The sequence below is a fragment of the Diceros bicornis genome, chromosome 2, assembly GCF_020826845.1.
Source record: "Diceros bicornis minor isolate mBicDic1 chromosome 2, mDicBic1.mat.cur, whole genome shotgun sequence".
NCBI classification, from domain to species: Eukaryota; Metazoa; Chordata; class Mammalia; order Perissodactyla; family Rhinocerotidae; genus Diceros; species Diceros bicornis.
Window position 1 is genome coordinate 84,923,633 of NC_080741.1, and position 15,152 is coordinate 84,938,784.

General features: G+C 36.0%; 1 protein-coding gene across 2 annotated transcripts in view; it reads left to right on the forward strand.

Moving 5' to 3' along the window:
* The window catches only part of PPARG (peroxisome proliferator activated receptor gamma), a 107,658-nt gene that overhangs the window by 56,542 nt on the left and 35,964 nt on the right, over positions 1-15,152 (forward strand). Inside the window, exons 2-4 of one of the 2 annotated variants that reach the window (XM_058565318.1) lie at positions 1,720-1,947; positions 3,215-3,384; positions 12,645-12,783. In XM_058565318.1, coding sequence (XP_058421301.1) covers positions 1,728-1,947; positions 3,215-3,384; positions 12,645-12,783 — 529 coding nt within the window. In that variant the 5' untranslated portion in view covers positions 1,720-1,727. Of the gene's footprint in view, positions 1-1,719; positions 1,948-3,214; positions 3,385-12,644; positions 12,784-15,152 lie in introns of those variants that run through there. The other variant, XM_058565324.1, reaches the window with a different exon arrangement.

Below are 15,152 nucleotides of genomic sequence, written 5' to 3' on the forward strand. Positions count from 1 at the left end.
AAGAGGCCCATTCCCAGATACCGCTCAGAGAGTAGCCCTTCCTGCGTAAACCATTTTCATCAATGAGAGAATAAAGAGATATATACAGAATAGGGTTTCTGGGTCAATCTTGAGTTTGAATTCCCTACTTACTAGCTATTGGACGCTGGGCAAGTCACTTTACTTCTCTAGTCCTAGCTTACTTATCACTACAGTGGGGATAATATCTTGGGTTATGTGGAATAAAAGGTACAATATGTCTGGTACATGGAAGATACTCAATAGATGTTAGTTTGCTTCCCCCTTCCCTGCCTCTTCTGCTAAAATTTCATAGCCACTTCATCAGTTCATTTAGTATTTAATAAATAAATGCTTAATGAGCACCTACTATGAGCTAAGCTTTTTGCTAGGTGATAGGGATATGACTGCAAATAAGACTGATAAGCCTATGATTTCAGGAGCCCTAGAGTTTACGAGTGATTCATTTCTTTTCTTTCTTTTTTTTTTTTTTTTGTGAGGAAGATCAGCCCTGAGCTAACAACCATGCCAATCCTTGTCTTTTTTTGCTGGGGAAGACTGGCCCTGAGCTAACATCTATTGCCAATCCTCCTCCTTTTTTCCCCCTTTTTCTCCCCAAGGCCCCAGTAGATAGTTGTATGTCATAGTTGCACATCCTTCTAGTTGCTGTATGTGGGAGGCCACCTCAGCATGGCTGGACAAGCGGTGCATTGGTGCACGCCTGGGATCCGAACCCAGGCTGCCAGTAGTGGAGTGCGTGCACTTAACCACTAAGCCACGGGGCCGGCCCCCCCCGCAATTCATTTCTTTGTCTCCGATGTCACCAATCCAAAATTCCCACAGCTCTCCACTGGTGTTGTTGACCAAAGAGTTAACATTTAAAATTCTTAGTGACTGCTTTTTTGACACCACTTCAAATAGTGAACTGGTTTCAGGTAAACCAGGTTCCTATTGCATAAAGGTTATATGTTTTCTTGTTTCCATTTTTGTTTTGTTTTGGGGGTGGATTAAAATTAGTGCTGGGCTAGATTCTCGATTTGACATTCTCTCATTTGTAATCAAATATGTTTCCATGTATCTCTAACCTCTTTGTTCTCAATATGGGGAACATTTTCTCCTCTTTAAGGAAAGCTGTATGCACAAAAAAGATGAGTAAGTTTTCATAGCACAAAAGGGATCTTCCCTTTGTTAAAAGATTCATTTTTGTATTACTTTAAGAACAAAATTCTTTTATAATACAGTTAAAGAATAAATTCATACCTAAATTTAATATACCAACTTTTCTGTCACACAAAAGCATTATAAACACAAATGGAGGAGCAAAATTTATATCCTAAAGGGAAAAATATTTAGGATCGCTAATTTCAAGAAAGCAAAATTGTCCCAGAACCCTATGCTCTTTAAAAATCATTAACAGCCTTGGTCGATGATCTCCTGTAGAAGACAATGAGAGCAGGGCTGTTTGCAGGACATTTATATGGGTACACTATGTATGTCGATACTCTTAAAGGGTTCTCTCCTGTGATATCCAGGTAAGAGTTGACTTCCTTGCCTGGGTAAAACAACTTGGAAGCAGTAAGAAGGTGGTTATGTTTTCTCATTGTGATAACCTAGATGAGATCACTTTACCAAAGACTCTTTTGGTCCCCTTACTATATATCTTTAGAAGATTGCTCTGTCCTCCAGGACTAACTTCATAGCTATTCTTTTTTTCCATTTCAGAAATTACCATGGTTGACACGGAGATGCCATTTTGGCCCACCAACTTTGGAATCAGCTCTGTGGATCTTTCTGTAATGGATGACCACTCCCACTCCTTTGACATCAAGCCCTTCACTACTGTTGATTTCTCCAGCATTTCTACTTCACACTATGAAGACATTCCATTCGCAAGAGCTGATCCAATGGTTGCTGATTATAAGTATGATCTGAAGCTTCAAGAGTACCAAAGTATGATCTTTATTTTCACTTTTCAGACTACCAAGACTAGAATTGGACTAATCTCTCAGTAACACTGGAATAAATGTTCCAGAGACTAAAACTAAATACCCCAGATCATTCTTTTCTTTTTTTTCCCTCCTTCCTCTCCTTTCTATCTTTTCTTCTTTCCTTCTTAGGAGCATTTTTTTAGCGTGATTACATTGCCAGGTATATCTCAGGATAAGAGTCCATCACCCAAACTTTCAGTTCTTTTGGCCACTTCTAAGTAACAGTTTGGTACCTTATATAACTTATTATCACTAAGTTGTAATCTATTTTTCCTAATTCTGCAGTTTGAGAAGCTTACACCGAAACTATTTTTCAGCACAAATTTAAATCTTGACATTGTAATCTATTGATAAATCTTCATGCCATTAACTCAATTCACATCTAAACATCAGACTCAACAAAAACGAAAACTGCACTTTTCAAGATAAAATAAATTTCTATGATGCTATTTCCTTGATGTTTATCTCTGTGTATGCTGATACACTGGTTTTCCAAAGCCACCACTATGTATTTGGCAACCATTACTTGACAATAAGTAAGAACTTCCTGTATTTCTAGTTTTTCTTTTAGATAAATAATATACTTGGTTATGTTTATGTGTGTGGTTTTCAGTTAGAGCCTAATATGGACATTTAATAGGCCTGATCCTAACCAGTGGAAAGAACGTTGTCCTTACTTTCCATAGGTTCTCTTATTCTCTATCAAAGATCATTTTACAAACCACCTTTTCAGACTCAACACTGATGGTAACCTAGTCTCTTATTTTTCACGTGCCTTCAAGCTGGGCTTACCATTACCTTTTCATGGCAGTGTTGCTTCTGTGTTTCTTTTACAAGAATGGTTTAAAAACACTTCTAAATTGCAACACTTAAATAAAAATATATAATTTAATATTGTGATGAATGCCAAATACATCATATTACGTAGCAAAATAACCCTAATTGTCTCAAATGCTGTGTGTCGTCTGTTAGAGCTTTAGTATTATGAGGTACAGAAGGGTCATAGAAGCATAGACTTAATTCCCTTCCCTGTTTTAGTTTTACAGGTGAGGCTCAGAGGTGTTGTGACTTGCCTATGATTACAAAGCCTACTTTTTCCTGTTCCATAGTGCTTCTACACTTAAATAATAAAAATATGGCAGTAAGGTATACTATGGTGACTTGCCCTATTGCCTTTTTAGCATTGTTTTTCATGTGATAATCATCTGCTCACATTTTTCTATGCACAGGTGCAATCAAAGTAGAGCCTGCATCCCCACCCTATTATTCTGAAAAGGCCCAGCTGTACAGTAAGCCTCATGAAGAGCCTTCCAACTCCCTCATGGCAATTGAATGCCGTGTCTGTGGAGATAAAGCTTCGGGGTTTCACTATGGAGTTCATGCTTGTGAAGGATGCAAGGTAAAAAAAAATCTTTCTTCAAAGAATTTGCTGAAAATTCACCTGTTAATTCATTTCCTGTTGCAAATGCATGACAGGGAATTGAGATAAGATTGTCAACCTTTTTTTTTTTTTTTTGGTAAAACCCATTCTTCAAATAATATATTTGAAAACTTAAGAAAATTGATAAAAGCAGGGCTGCTTTGCCTCACTTCCCATTCTCCAAATTGGTCCTTTGAGGCACTGATCTAATTCAACCCTTGCACCTTGCAGATTTAAAAAAAAAAAAAAAGAGTGACTTGTCCAAGTCATGGCAAGACAGTGATGAGCCGGCCCAGAACCCAGATTTCCTGACTCTTCTAGTGTTTTTTTCACTATACTATACAATATTTTGTGTATGTAAGGCTTGACAGATTTCATAGATACCTTCACTTAATCCTTAGAACAGTCCTATGAAGTTAAGCTTACTTATGGCCACTTGACAGATGAAAAATTATGAATTAGTGGGACCTGCCCATGATCGTCACTAGTAAGTGGCAGAGCTGGGACTAGAACGTGTATCCTGTGACTCCTAAGCCAGTGCTCTGTGTTTTCTCATTCCAGTATCAGAATGAGCTGTGTATTATGGACAGGCAAAGAGATATAATTATTTGGGAAAGGAGATACTGTTTCTCCTCACCTCCTTTCTTTGTGAAAAAGAGTATTTTGGAAAGTGCAAACATTGAACAATATTCTTCCCAATTATTAAGAAAATATTAATCTACTCATATTTTAATATATAGTCTTTTAAAATAATGAATTTTAATATACTCAGTGAATAGAAGAGTAATAGACTAGTGTTTATTATATACCCCAGGGCTCAGAATAAATTGTTCATAAGTTTTTACCTTAGAAAATAAACACTGCTTATATAAGATAAGATCAAATTCACTCTTCAGTTGGGCTTTTAATTCAGAATAAAGATATACAAGAGCAGTTTGGTAGGCATTAGAACATCTGGGTTCCTAACTGGATGGTGGGCCAAAAAAGGAAATTAATATTTATTGAATTTCTGCTATGCACCAGATATTGTGCAAGATACTTTTGCATATATCACTTTTTAAACACATTCTGCCTGAGTTTCCACATATATAAAACAATGGTGTTGAATTAGATGATCTCTAAAATTTCTTCAATTCAAACACACAGTTTATTACTCTAAAGACAACCTAATAAAGTCACTACCCAATCACATAAACACTTTAGCCCCCAGTAACCTCCGTGTAAAATGCCTTGGTTAGATTAGCTATTCAAGGTCTTTTCTTTTTTTTTTTTAAGATTTTATTTATTTATTTTCCCCCCAAAGCCCCAGTAGATAGTTGTATGTCATAGCTGCACGTCCTTCTAGTTGCTGTATGTGGGACACGGCCTCAGCATGGCCGGAGAAGTGGTGCGTCGGTGCGCGCCCGGGATCTGAACCCCGCAGCGGAGTACGCGCACTTAACCGCTAAGCCACGGGGCCGGCCCTCCATTCATTCTTTGATTAAAATAAAACTAAAATATCTGTGATCTTGTATGAAATCATTATGTATATATTCTGTTATTAAGATCTCAATGAGTAGTAAGAACATGTCATTTTATTGAGTTAGATTTATACAATTTTTGAGTGAGTAAATTGTTGCTAAATTCTAAGAAATACCTGAAGAAACCATTCAGTTTTGGTCATCTTGGTAATTTACATTGATAAATAAATAAAAACAATATGATTGGTGAAGTTTCCACAATAAATTATTGTTTTTTTATGGGCTGTTTTTTAAGCACTTAGAAAACTAGGATATTTAAGCAAATAGTTCTACCATGATTCTATTAGTCAGATATTTGTGGAAAGTTAACATTACTGAGAACAGCTAAAAACTGAAAGACAGAAATGTTGTCAGTAGTTGGTTATAGTGGTAAAAGCTAAGTTCTGAGGGCACAAAAACTTAGAAAATAAAAGCAAGCAAAGAAGAGAAGTAGCGCAAAGAAGAGAGAAGAGGGAGAAGAAAATCGAAGTGCCTTCAAGTTAGGAATAGAGAGGGTTCTAAGGCAGAGATGGAGAAGAAACACTTAATAAACCTGAAGAACACAGGGGAGTCCTTAACCTACCATAGATAAACAAACAAAAACAATCAGAGAAAATTAAGAGGATTATATTTTAACGGGCAGTAACTTGCAAACCATCTAAAATACAGATTACAGACTTCCTAGACTAAAATGCAAAGAAGGTTGTGCTACCCTTGGAAGGGAAACTAGACATCTACTCATTTTAAAGATAAGAATAAGAAAAATGTTAGTGGAATAATATAACTTGGCTTCTCCAAGTATAAGTCAGCAGTTCTCAAAGTGAGGTCTAGAGACCTCTAGGCACCCATGAGGTTGAAACTATTTTCATAATAATAGTATGTTGTTATTTACCATTTTCACTCTCATTCTCTCAGGAGTATAAGTGGAGTGTTCCAGAAGCTACATGACATGGAATGATAACATAGCTCTGATGGCTAATGGAATGTTTGTCTGTAACCCCAGAATGTGTCTCTTTAACATGGGGATTATTTTAGGCTGATTATTTTTAAGACACAAAAGACTCAGAAAGTTTTTCTTGTTCCCTTCTCCTTAACTGCCTAAAAGAATTCACATTAAAAAACTTATCTCAGGAAGCGAGCTCTCACCGTGGCATCATATGAACTAGGTGGTAGACAGGGAGGAACCTAGAAAAGCCGGTTTGTTGGGCTCCCCTCTGTGTTCTTCTGTTTCTGTGTGGCCAAACATTTGTTTTCCAAACGTTTGCTCTTTTTCACCTACCTGTGAATGCCTTCCTTCCCTTTAAAGTCCCTAACTCTCCCCACCCTGAATATCTTCTTTTATCTTTAGCTGAGGATGATATTTAAGGTGAGGGCTGTGGCCATTTTGGCCAGTTACTCAGTTTTCCTGGGTTTCTCCCATGTATACATGTTATTAAACTTTTGTTTGTTTTTCTCCTGTTAATCTGTCTCATTTAGTTTAATTCTTAGACCAGCCAGAAGAACCTAGAAGAGTAGAGGAAAATCTCTTCTTCCCCTACGGTGCTTACACAAACCTAGATGGTATAGCCTACTACACACCTAGGTTATATGATACTAATCTTATGGGACCACCATTGTATATATGGTCCATCATTGACCAAAATGTCATTATGTGGCGCATAACTGAGTGTATTTTCTGAAAGGTGCTTCGACAGTTTAACGTTTGCTGTTTCAGTAGAATGTAGGATATACCCATAATTAAAATACGGTTGAGGGGCTGGCCTGGTGGCGCAGTGGTTAAGTACGCGCGCTGCAGCAGCCCAGGGTTTGCAGGTTCAGATCCCAGGTGTGCACTGACGCACTGCTTGTCAAGCCATGCTGTGGTGGTGTTGCATATAAAGTAGAGGAAGATGGGCACGGATGTTAACCCAGGGCCAATCTTCCTCAACACAAAAGAGGGGGATTGGCATTGGATGTTAGCTCAGGGCTGATCTTCCTCACAAAAAAATTAATTAATTAATTAATTTAAAAAAATAAAATACAGTTGACCACAAACCTGAAGACTAATTTATGGATTGAAGAATAGTTATATTGCTTAAGGTAGCTGTTGGTAGGCCTTCTTAAACAATTTTGCAATGCCAATGGAACAAGCATTTATATTAGCGATCCTTGCCAAACTTCAAGCAGGAATAAAAAGATTGAGTTTGGATTAAAGTGAAATAGGGACAGATTGTCATGTGAATTAATATTGCAGACTGAGGTAAAATATAACCTTTGGCTACTGAAAGATGTATATACCTTAGAGCTTGGAAAGCTGGCATTTATTGCTTACTTGCATCTTAGTAAAAGATCATTTTAGAACCATAGACTTACCTAGAAACATAAATAAATACAATCTACCATACAATACAATGTAATCTATTTTTGTATTTCTACATAGGACCCTACCTCAGGAAGAGTTTTTAGTATATTCTCACTGCCAGTGGTAGCTCATTGATTCAGCTTCTATAGGCCATACCGCTTCATGTGAAAGCTGAATGCAGGCCCAACACAGGGCTTTTAATCTCATTGCAAAATTAACAATACCATTCTGAGGTCTCATTACACCTGAAGTCTTATTAAAAGTAAAGCAATTAAGGAGAGATTAGAGGAAATTTTTTAAAAGGCAAAACCAAAACCTTTTAAAAGCCATCACCTTCTCAGAGACAAATGTGAAGACTTTAGAATAAATATATAATCAAAACAGTTTTCTGAAATATGCCTCCCCATCACACCAATTCATGGACTTCACAATAGCCGGAAGAGTAAGATGTTGAAATTGCACATTGTTTTATGAACTCAAATAATAATTGAGTGGTCTTTATCAGTAATATGAAGAAACTTTAGAAAAGCCTGGTTTAGTCTTCAAATAAATAAATAAATAAATTTACAGAAAAACACTCAGTAATAGCCTCATATCTTCCCCTCTAGATTTATTGAGAGAGTCAAATGACAAGAAAATAGTTGGTTATCATAAACTTATTGTTAAAAAAAAATTAAAAGCAAGTTCCAAGCTGTGTGCTGGAGTCTGTGTATATTCAGTTCAAGATTTTACGTACATACATAGTACAGAAGTGATATTCAGAGTGATTATTCTTTAACATTGAAAGACCCTGATTCATCACAAAAAGAATGTGATACACTGAAAGACATCATATGAGTTAAAACAAAAATTTGCATTATAAGCGTTAAATAACATTCTCTTATCAAAAAACCTTCCTCTCCAGTCATGCCAAATAACTGAGTATACTGGGACCTGCCCCATTGTCAGCTAGCCTACCAGCATTTTCAACCACTAATATTAGTTTTAAAAAGTGAAAATCAGAAAAGCAGTCAAGGAATACCATAACGTGTATATGATCACAATGGCAGAAATAAAAACAAAATTTCTCACCAACATTTATCAGTGAGAACAATTCTGTACATTAGCCTTCTATTAATCAGTGGGAAAAAAATACACCTTTTTAATATTTAAAGGTCCCCAGAACCCCTTGAGAATTAAAGAGGCTTCAACCTCCAGCAGATCCTGTGTAGGACATGTTCTTTGAGATATTGCTGATCTCATAAGAGGTAGGGAAAACTCTCCAAAACAACAACAGTAGCAAAACCAACAAACAAACAAATCCTAGGTCTTGAGCTGTAAGCTGCAGGCACACTTAGAGGGTGGGGTTTCCCTCATGATAGATGCCCATAGGAGTACTAACGTGCAGCACTGCAGATGCCTGTAGCAGTATTCTGAGCCATCAGTGACGAGGAGCTGAGTCTGGGGCTTTTGAATTGAGCCAGAATTCTCAAGGGGGTCTGAAATAGTCGTAAGCCAGTGATGCCCATAGCTTCCAACAGAAGTATCTGCAGGTTTCTCTTTGGAGGAGAGAATTCTCAGTTTAGACTGTGGGATTCCCACAGTTTAAGGTCAAGAAATAAGTTCAAAATAAAGTATCAGCAAGTGCATGAGAAGGCAGTCAACTTGAATGACATTCATCAGAAATAAACAAATGAAAAACCAGACTTAGACCTCTCCGCCCCTACCAAACGAAAGCAGATGTTGGGATTGCCTGATACAGAATATAGATAGTTGTGTATGAATTGTTTAAAGCAAGAGGGCCAAATCACAGCAATGAACAAGCAATAATAGACTATCAGGGATGACCAGGCAGCTTTGAAAATAAACCAAGTGAAACTTCTAAAAGTGAAAAATATAATTATTGAAATAAAAATTTAATGAAAGGGTTAAATGGCATACTGGACAAGCAAAAGAGAGGATTACTGAACTAGAAGATAAATGCAAAGAAACTTCTGAGAATGAGACAACAATGTCTTAAAGAATATGTCCCATCCATAATCTGCTAGAATATGAAGGCTCTTCTGGTTCTTTAAGGATTCATAGGCTCTTTGAATATTAAAAGATATGTCTTCTTCACTAATGAATAGATGAGTAATGTACAGAACTGTTCTCACTGGTGAACTTTGGTGAGAAATGTTTGCTTTTACTTTTGTCATTGTAATTATATATTTTTTCTGATATGATTTGACTGCTGTTCTGATGTTTACTTTTGGAATCAATATTAGTGAGTAATTAGTGAAAAGATGGAAAATATAAAAGAGAAGTTCAGAAATCTGAAGGCTAGAATAAGAAAGTCTCACACTTATCTAATTGGAGTCCCAGACCTGATGAAGAAGTGAAACCATGATACAGAAAACAACATGTCCAAGAAGATAAATGAAAAGAAATCCATGCCTAGACACACTGTAGTATAACCGCAGAATTCTAAAGATAAAGAGAATATATAACAGCAACCGAAGAGAAAAGAAAAAAACACCTTCAAAGTCAATTGACAGCAGACCTCTCAGTAGCAACGATGGAAGCAAAAAGATAATGGAATTCAAAGTTCTAAGAGAAAATAACTGAGTACCCTGTAGTCTATCAAGAATGAGAGTGAAATAAAAATATTTACAGGTTAAAAAAAAAAAGACTTAAATAGTAAATTTCAAGCATAGTAAGCCATAGAGAGGAGATGATATTTACAACACCTAGAGTAGACAATAAATTAGTATCTAGGATATATAAAGAATTTCAAAATTCAACTTTAAGGAAAAAATTCATTAGAGAACTGAGAAATGAAAAATCAGGGAAATACAAATTAAGATCATACTTCTATTTTGTACACACTAGATTGTCAAAAATTAAGAAGTCTGACAATATCAAGTGTTGGACAGAATGGAATTTTCATAAATTGCTGATGGGGGTGGAAAACACTTTGGGGCATTATCTTGTAAAATTTAACAATCACATATTGTACAATCCAGAAACTCTACTCCTAGGTAACTCTTGTACATGTGCATCATAAAAAATTTATAAGACTATTTAGAGAGAAGCACTGTTCATAATAGCAAAAAATTGGCAACAATTCAAACATCTATCAACATGAAAATAGATTAATAAATTGTGGTAGAGTCACACAATAGAATATTATGTAATTGTGAAAATGAACAAATCATTGCATCTCACAAGAAAGTGGGTAAATATTAGAAACCTAACACTAAATTTTAAAAAGTGAAAATCCAAAAAAACTATATATAGTATGATACCACTTAATAAAGCCCTCCTTAGGCAAGCATGCCTAAGCAATATATTACATATTCGTTTTACATGTGATAGTGTGATAAAACTATATTTTCTTAAAGGTCAAGGAAATGATAAACACAAAATTGGGAATAATGATCATGTTGTCAAGGGAGCCAGAGCTGGATAAGGGAAGAATACATAGTATTCTGGTCATGATATTAAGTCTTGGGTTGGACAGTGGGCTTATGTGTGATAATTATCTTATTATGTTTTACAATTGTGTGTATTTTCTACGTTTGTAATTAATATTACATTAATAAGATAGCAACAGAAATAAAAGGAAAAGAGTATGCCAATGGCCTTGTAATATCTCAGTCGTAGTTGAGAATCACAAAATATCAGAGATGGAAGTGCCTCCTCATTTTACAGATGGAAGAGGTGAGGCCCAGAAAGGAAGTTAAGTGAAGCATATATTCATTCATCAAATTTTATAGAGCACTATTGTTGGTGTTTGGGTTATATCCAGAGGGATAAAGGACCATTCTTGCACCCATGGAGCTCACAATTTTTAATTGGGCAGTGAGAAAGGGGCAAAAAATAAACACAAACATAAGTAAATTATATGATATGTTAGAAAGTCATAAGTGCTGGGCCGGCCCCGTGGCTTAGCGGTTAAGTGCGTGCGCTCCGCTGCTGGGGGCCCGGGTTCAAATCCTGGGCGCACACCGACGCACCGCTTCTCTGGCCATGCTGAGGCTGCGTCCCACATACAGCAACTAGAAGGATGTGCAGCTATGACATACAACTATCTACCGGGGCTTTGGGCGAAAAAATAAATAAAATAAAATTATTAAGGAAAGTCATAAGTGCTATTGGAAAAAAAAGAAAACCTAGAGCAGAGAAAAGGAGATTAAGAGTTCCAGAAGAGAGGTGGGGGCAGGGACAGCCCACAATATTAAATAGCGTGGATAAGCCTCATTGAGGAGTTGAGGTGTTGGCAAAACCTGAAAGCGATGAGGGAAATAGGCAAATATGTGTTTAGAGAAAGAGCTTTCCACGTGAGAGAAAGAAGTCAAGAGTGATTTCAAGAATTTTAGCTCGAGAAACTGGGAGGATGGCGTTACATCGACTGAGATGGAGAAAGCTGAAGTGAAGTGAGTTTGTAGGTAAGATCAGGACTTAGTGTTGGATATGCTGGGTTTGAGATGGCGATTAGATTTCTCAGTGAAGATGTCAAGTAAGCAGTAGAACATACATGTCCAGAGTTCAAGGTGGAAATCAGGAGAAAGTCAAAATGCATGTCAGTGGTAGAATCAATACTAGTTCAGTGCTTTTTGTACCAAACAGAACCAGATAAATTTGAAAAAGTTAAAAACCAAGTTTCATGAAGATGAACACAATAGAAATGAATAGGTATACTCTGAACCAAAAAAATGGAGTTAGAAAACATTTCTGGTTAGACTGTTTTCAGGTCTTTCAAAAAAATATAGCAGAATTCAGTTAGCCTCAAATTGACGTATTTGCTATTTTGAGATAGCAGTCAATTTTCTGAGGATTTATATATTTCATCTCATGTTATTTCCTATTATCTTCTTTTTGTTTGTAGGCCACAACAATTAGGGAGCACTCTTTCAACTGCATCAGTAAATGAAACCAATTCTGTAGGAAATTATGCAACATAGAGAATTCCAAAAAATTATCCACATGTGGATTTTTATTGGCCCTGATCATGTTTTAGAATGAAATGATTATAACTTTGCCAAACTGCTTAACACAATTATAAAGGCTGGGACGTGCTGTTGGAATGATTTGCAGAGACACGGAACTGATTACATGATGTTTTATTTGCATTACATTAAATCCAGAGCACTTCTTAGAGCATGCTGAAATTCACATGTGGAGCCAAGATATATTGAATGACATCAGCTGGATGTGGTCACTGTCTAAGAGCTAAAAAAGGACATTGGAAATCCTTTGGTTCTTCATTTCACAGCAGAGAAAACTGAGTTCCAGAGAGGTTAAGTGACTTGTCTCAAGTCACCAGTGACAGAACTCTGTCAAGAACCTACCTTTTCTGAGACCCAGGCCATATGTTGCTGCTTCCATGTATCACAAAGACTTAAAATTTGCCTCTTTTTTTCCATATCCCTTTGCAGGGTTTCTTCCGGAGGACAATCAGATTGAAGCTTATTTATGATAGGTGTGATCTTAACTGTCGGATCCACAAAAAAAGTAGAAATAAATGTCAGTACTGTCGGTTTCAGAAGTGCCTTGCTGTGGGGATGTCTCATAACGGTACGTGAACACTTAGTGCCACATACTTTGTTATTCTCATTATGGCTGCCAGATCAGTAGACAGTAGGGCTATTGCTGAAAATGTGTAGTTTTTCCACAAGATGCCATATTTCAGACTATTACATGCTGATAAAACGTTTCTCAATTAGGTCAGAATTTTTAAGCTTTTATTCTAGAATCCTTCTCTCTCGTGGTTGGGCATCTGCCACAATGGGAGAAAAGACTTGAAAATCTGGGAGGTGATGGAAATAATTGTAGATTTTAAAACAAATGTAATGATAATTGTGATTAGATTTTTATGTTGCTTTAATAGCATTGACAACAGAATTATACTTATGTGTATCAATAGTTTCTTTCTACTTTAAATATAAGAAAAGTCTGCTGATTTCTGGATATGGAACTTTAAGTGGATATCAGAATTTAGATTTATGTACTTTTTTTTCTCTTTACTATGCAGACATGAGAATAGCACTATCCTTTACTTTAAGGAGCGTACAGGCTTGTGGATAAAGCAAATATTTTAAAGTTCCACAAAACTTCAGTGTCCATAGAAACAAAAGAGAATAAAAGTTTCTACTTTATAAACCTGTTTCTAAAATCAAGCTTATGTTTTAGACTGTTAATTTAAGAGAAAGAATGTAGAAGACCTAAGAATATCCACGTTTTCATGAACTGTAAAACTAACTCCGTAAACTCATGGAAGATAAGCCTGTTTCAAGAAATAGCTCTTAATCGCTGTTTGGCTTTGATTGGTTGACTGGCTCACAAAACAAATTTTAGATGTAACTTGATAGTATTATGTTTGTCAATTACTAGTCGGTTCTTTCAAAAATCATTATGGGCTCAAGAAATATAAAATGCCAAAGTGATCAACTTAAATCTGAAGTCTCATTTCATCGTACATCCTGTTTTTCCTTTCTTTGACCTTCACCTCTTCCAGAACTGATCTGGTAAGAATATAGTCTTTCAAAGTCAGTCTTCATATATAAGGACTCCAAAGCATCTGTGAAAATTAAATTTTTGTTCCATCATGCAGATGTTGGTTTTTACAGCAGAAACCATCAAGGTATTTGGGAATCAGTAATTAGTTGATACCCTACCCTTTAAAAATAGTTTACAAAATTGTATTTGCGTTATCAATATGGGGTCATATCCTCTAAAGGCAAAAATGTATTTTGAATAGATCTATCAGCTATACTGGACAGGATGGAAATTTGGTCCAGCTTTCCTCAACAATTGATTACATCTGCTGTGTAGCAGTATACAATAGCAGTCATTGATTGCAAAATAATTTGCTGGTTTAATTCCATCAATTTCCTTTTTCTTTCAGACCTCAGAAGACATATAAGGGCATGTTTTCAAGTCAAGGATTATATTTTAGGTGGTGCAGTCAAATTGCAGTAAACTTATTTTATCTTTATGAAGAAATCATTGACTTTGAGGTCATTATCACTAAGACTGCCTAGGAAAGGATGCCAGTTCTGCTTTTAATGCTCTTTATTTTTTTGCCCTTTAAAAAAAATTGTGACTTTTCTCATTGATGTGAAATGTATTTCTTGTTGCTTGCACATATTCATGTAGACAATATCTCCTATTGCTTATTGTTTATGGGTAAATAATATTTAAAGCCCAACCTGTGTAGTACTGATGGTAAAATTTTCTCTTCCCAGAAAAGTCAAAGAAAGCTATCATGAACTTGGTAATAAGGTCATCTTTTGACTTCATATGACAACTTATTCTATTTAGAGAGAGGAACAGTCTTGATAGGGAACATTCAGTTAGTTCTTCTTGCAAAGGCAAAAAAAAAAGGAATTAAATGTCATGGCATCAAAGACTTATGCAGTTCGACATTTACAGGATTGCACACAAGACTAAGAAAATCCCTTCTCAGAGATTTTCATAGGAATGTCTTTGCAGCACAGAAAAGAAAACATCCATTTGATCTATATACAAGAAGGGAAACTCAACAACTAGGTTTTAATTGTTTTGTCCATTATCCTAATGAGGGAAACATTTCCAAATACAAAGTTTTCTAGGAGGTTGTAGTAACTATTTAAAATAAAATTCATTGCTATGGCCAACCAATAGTAATGAGGTTTCCATTCATGTAGAATGCCTTTTTATTAATGTTTTATGTGACTGGACCTCAATGTAATACCCCACCAACTTACTAAAAAAGGCTTTCTAGTGTTATACCAAAATCAGCACCTCACTGTTTTTGTTATCCACAGGAAGAAATTAACATCCCCCAAAGTAAATTTACTCACTTCTGTGTTACTTTTGTTTCTGCTCTTTGGTCTCTGTTTAGTCCATTCGATGCATTGAGCTTCCCTGTTAGTCACCCACTCACAGCTTTTCAGAGGCTTCTC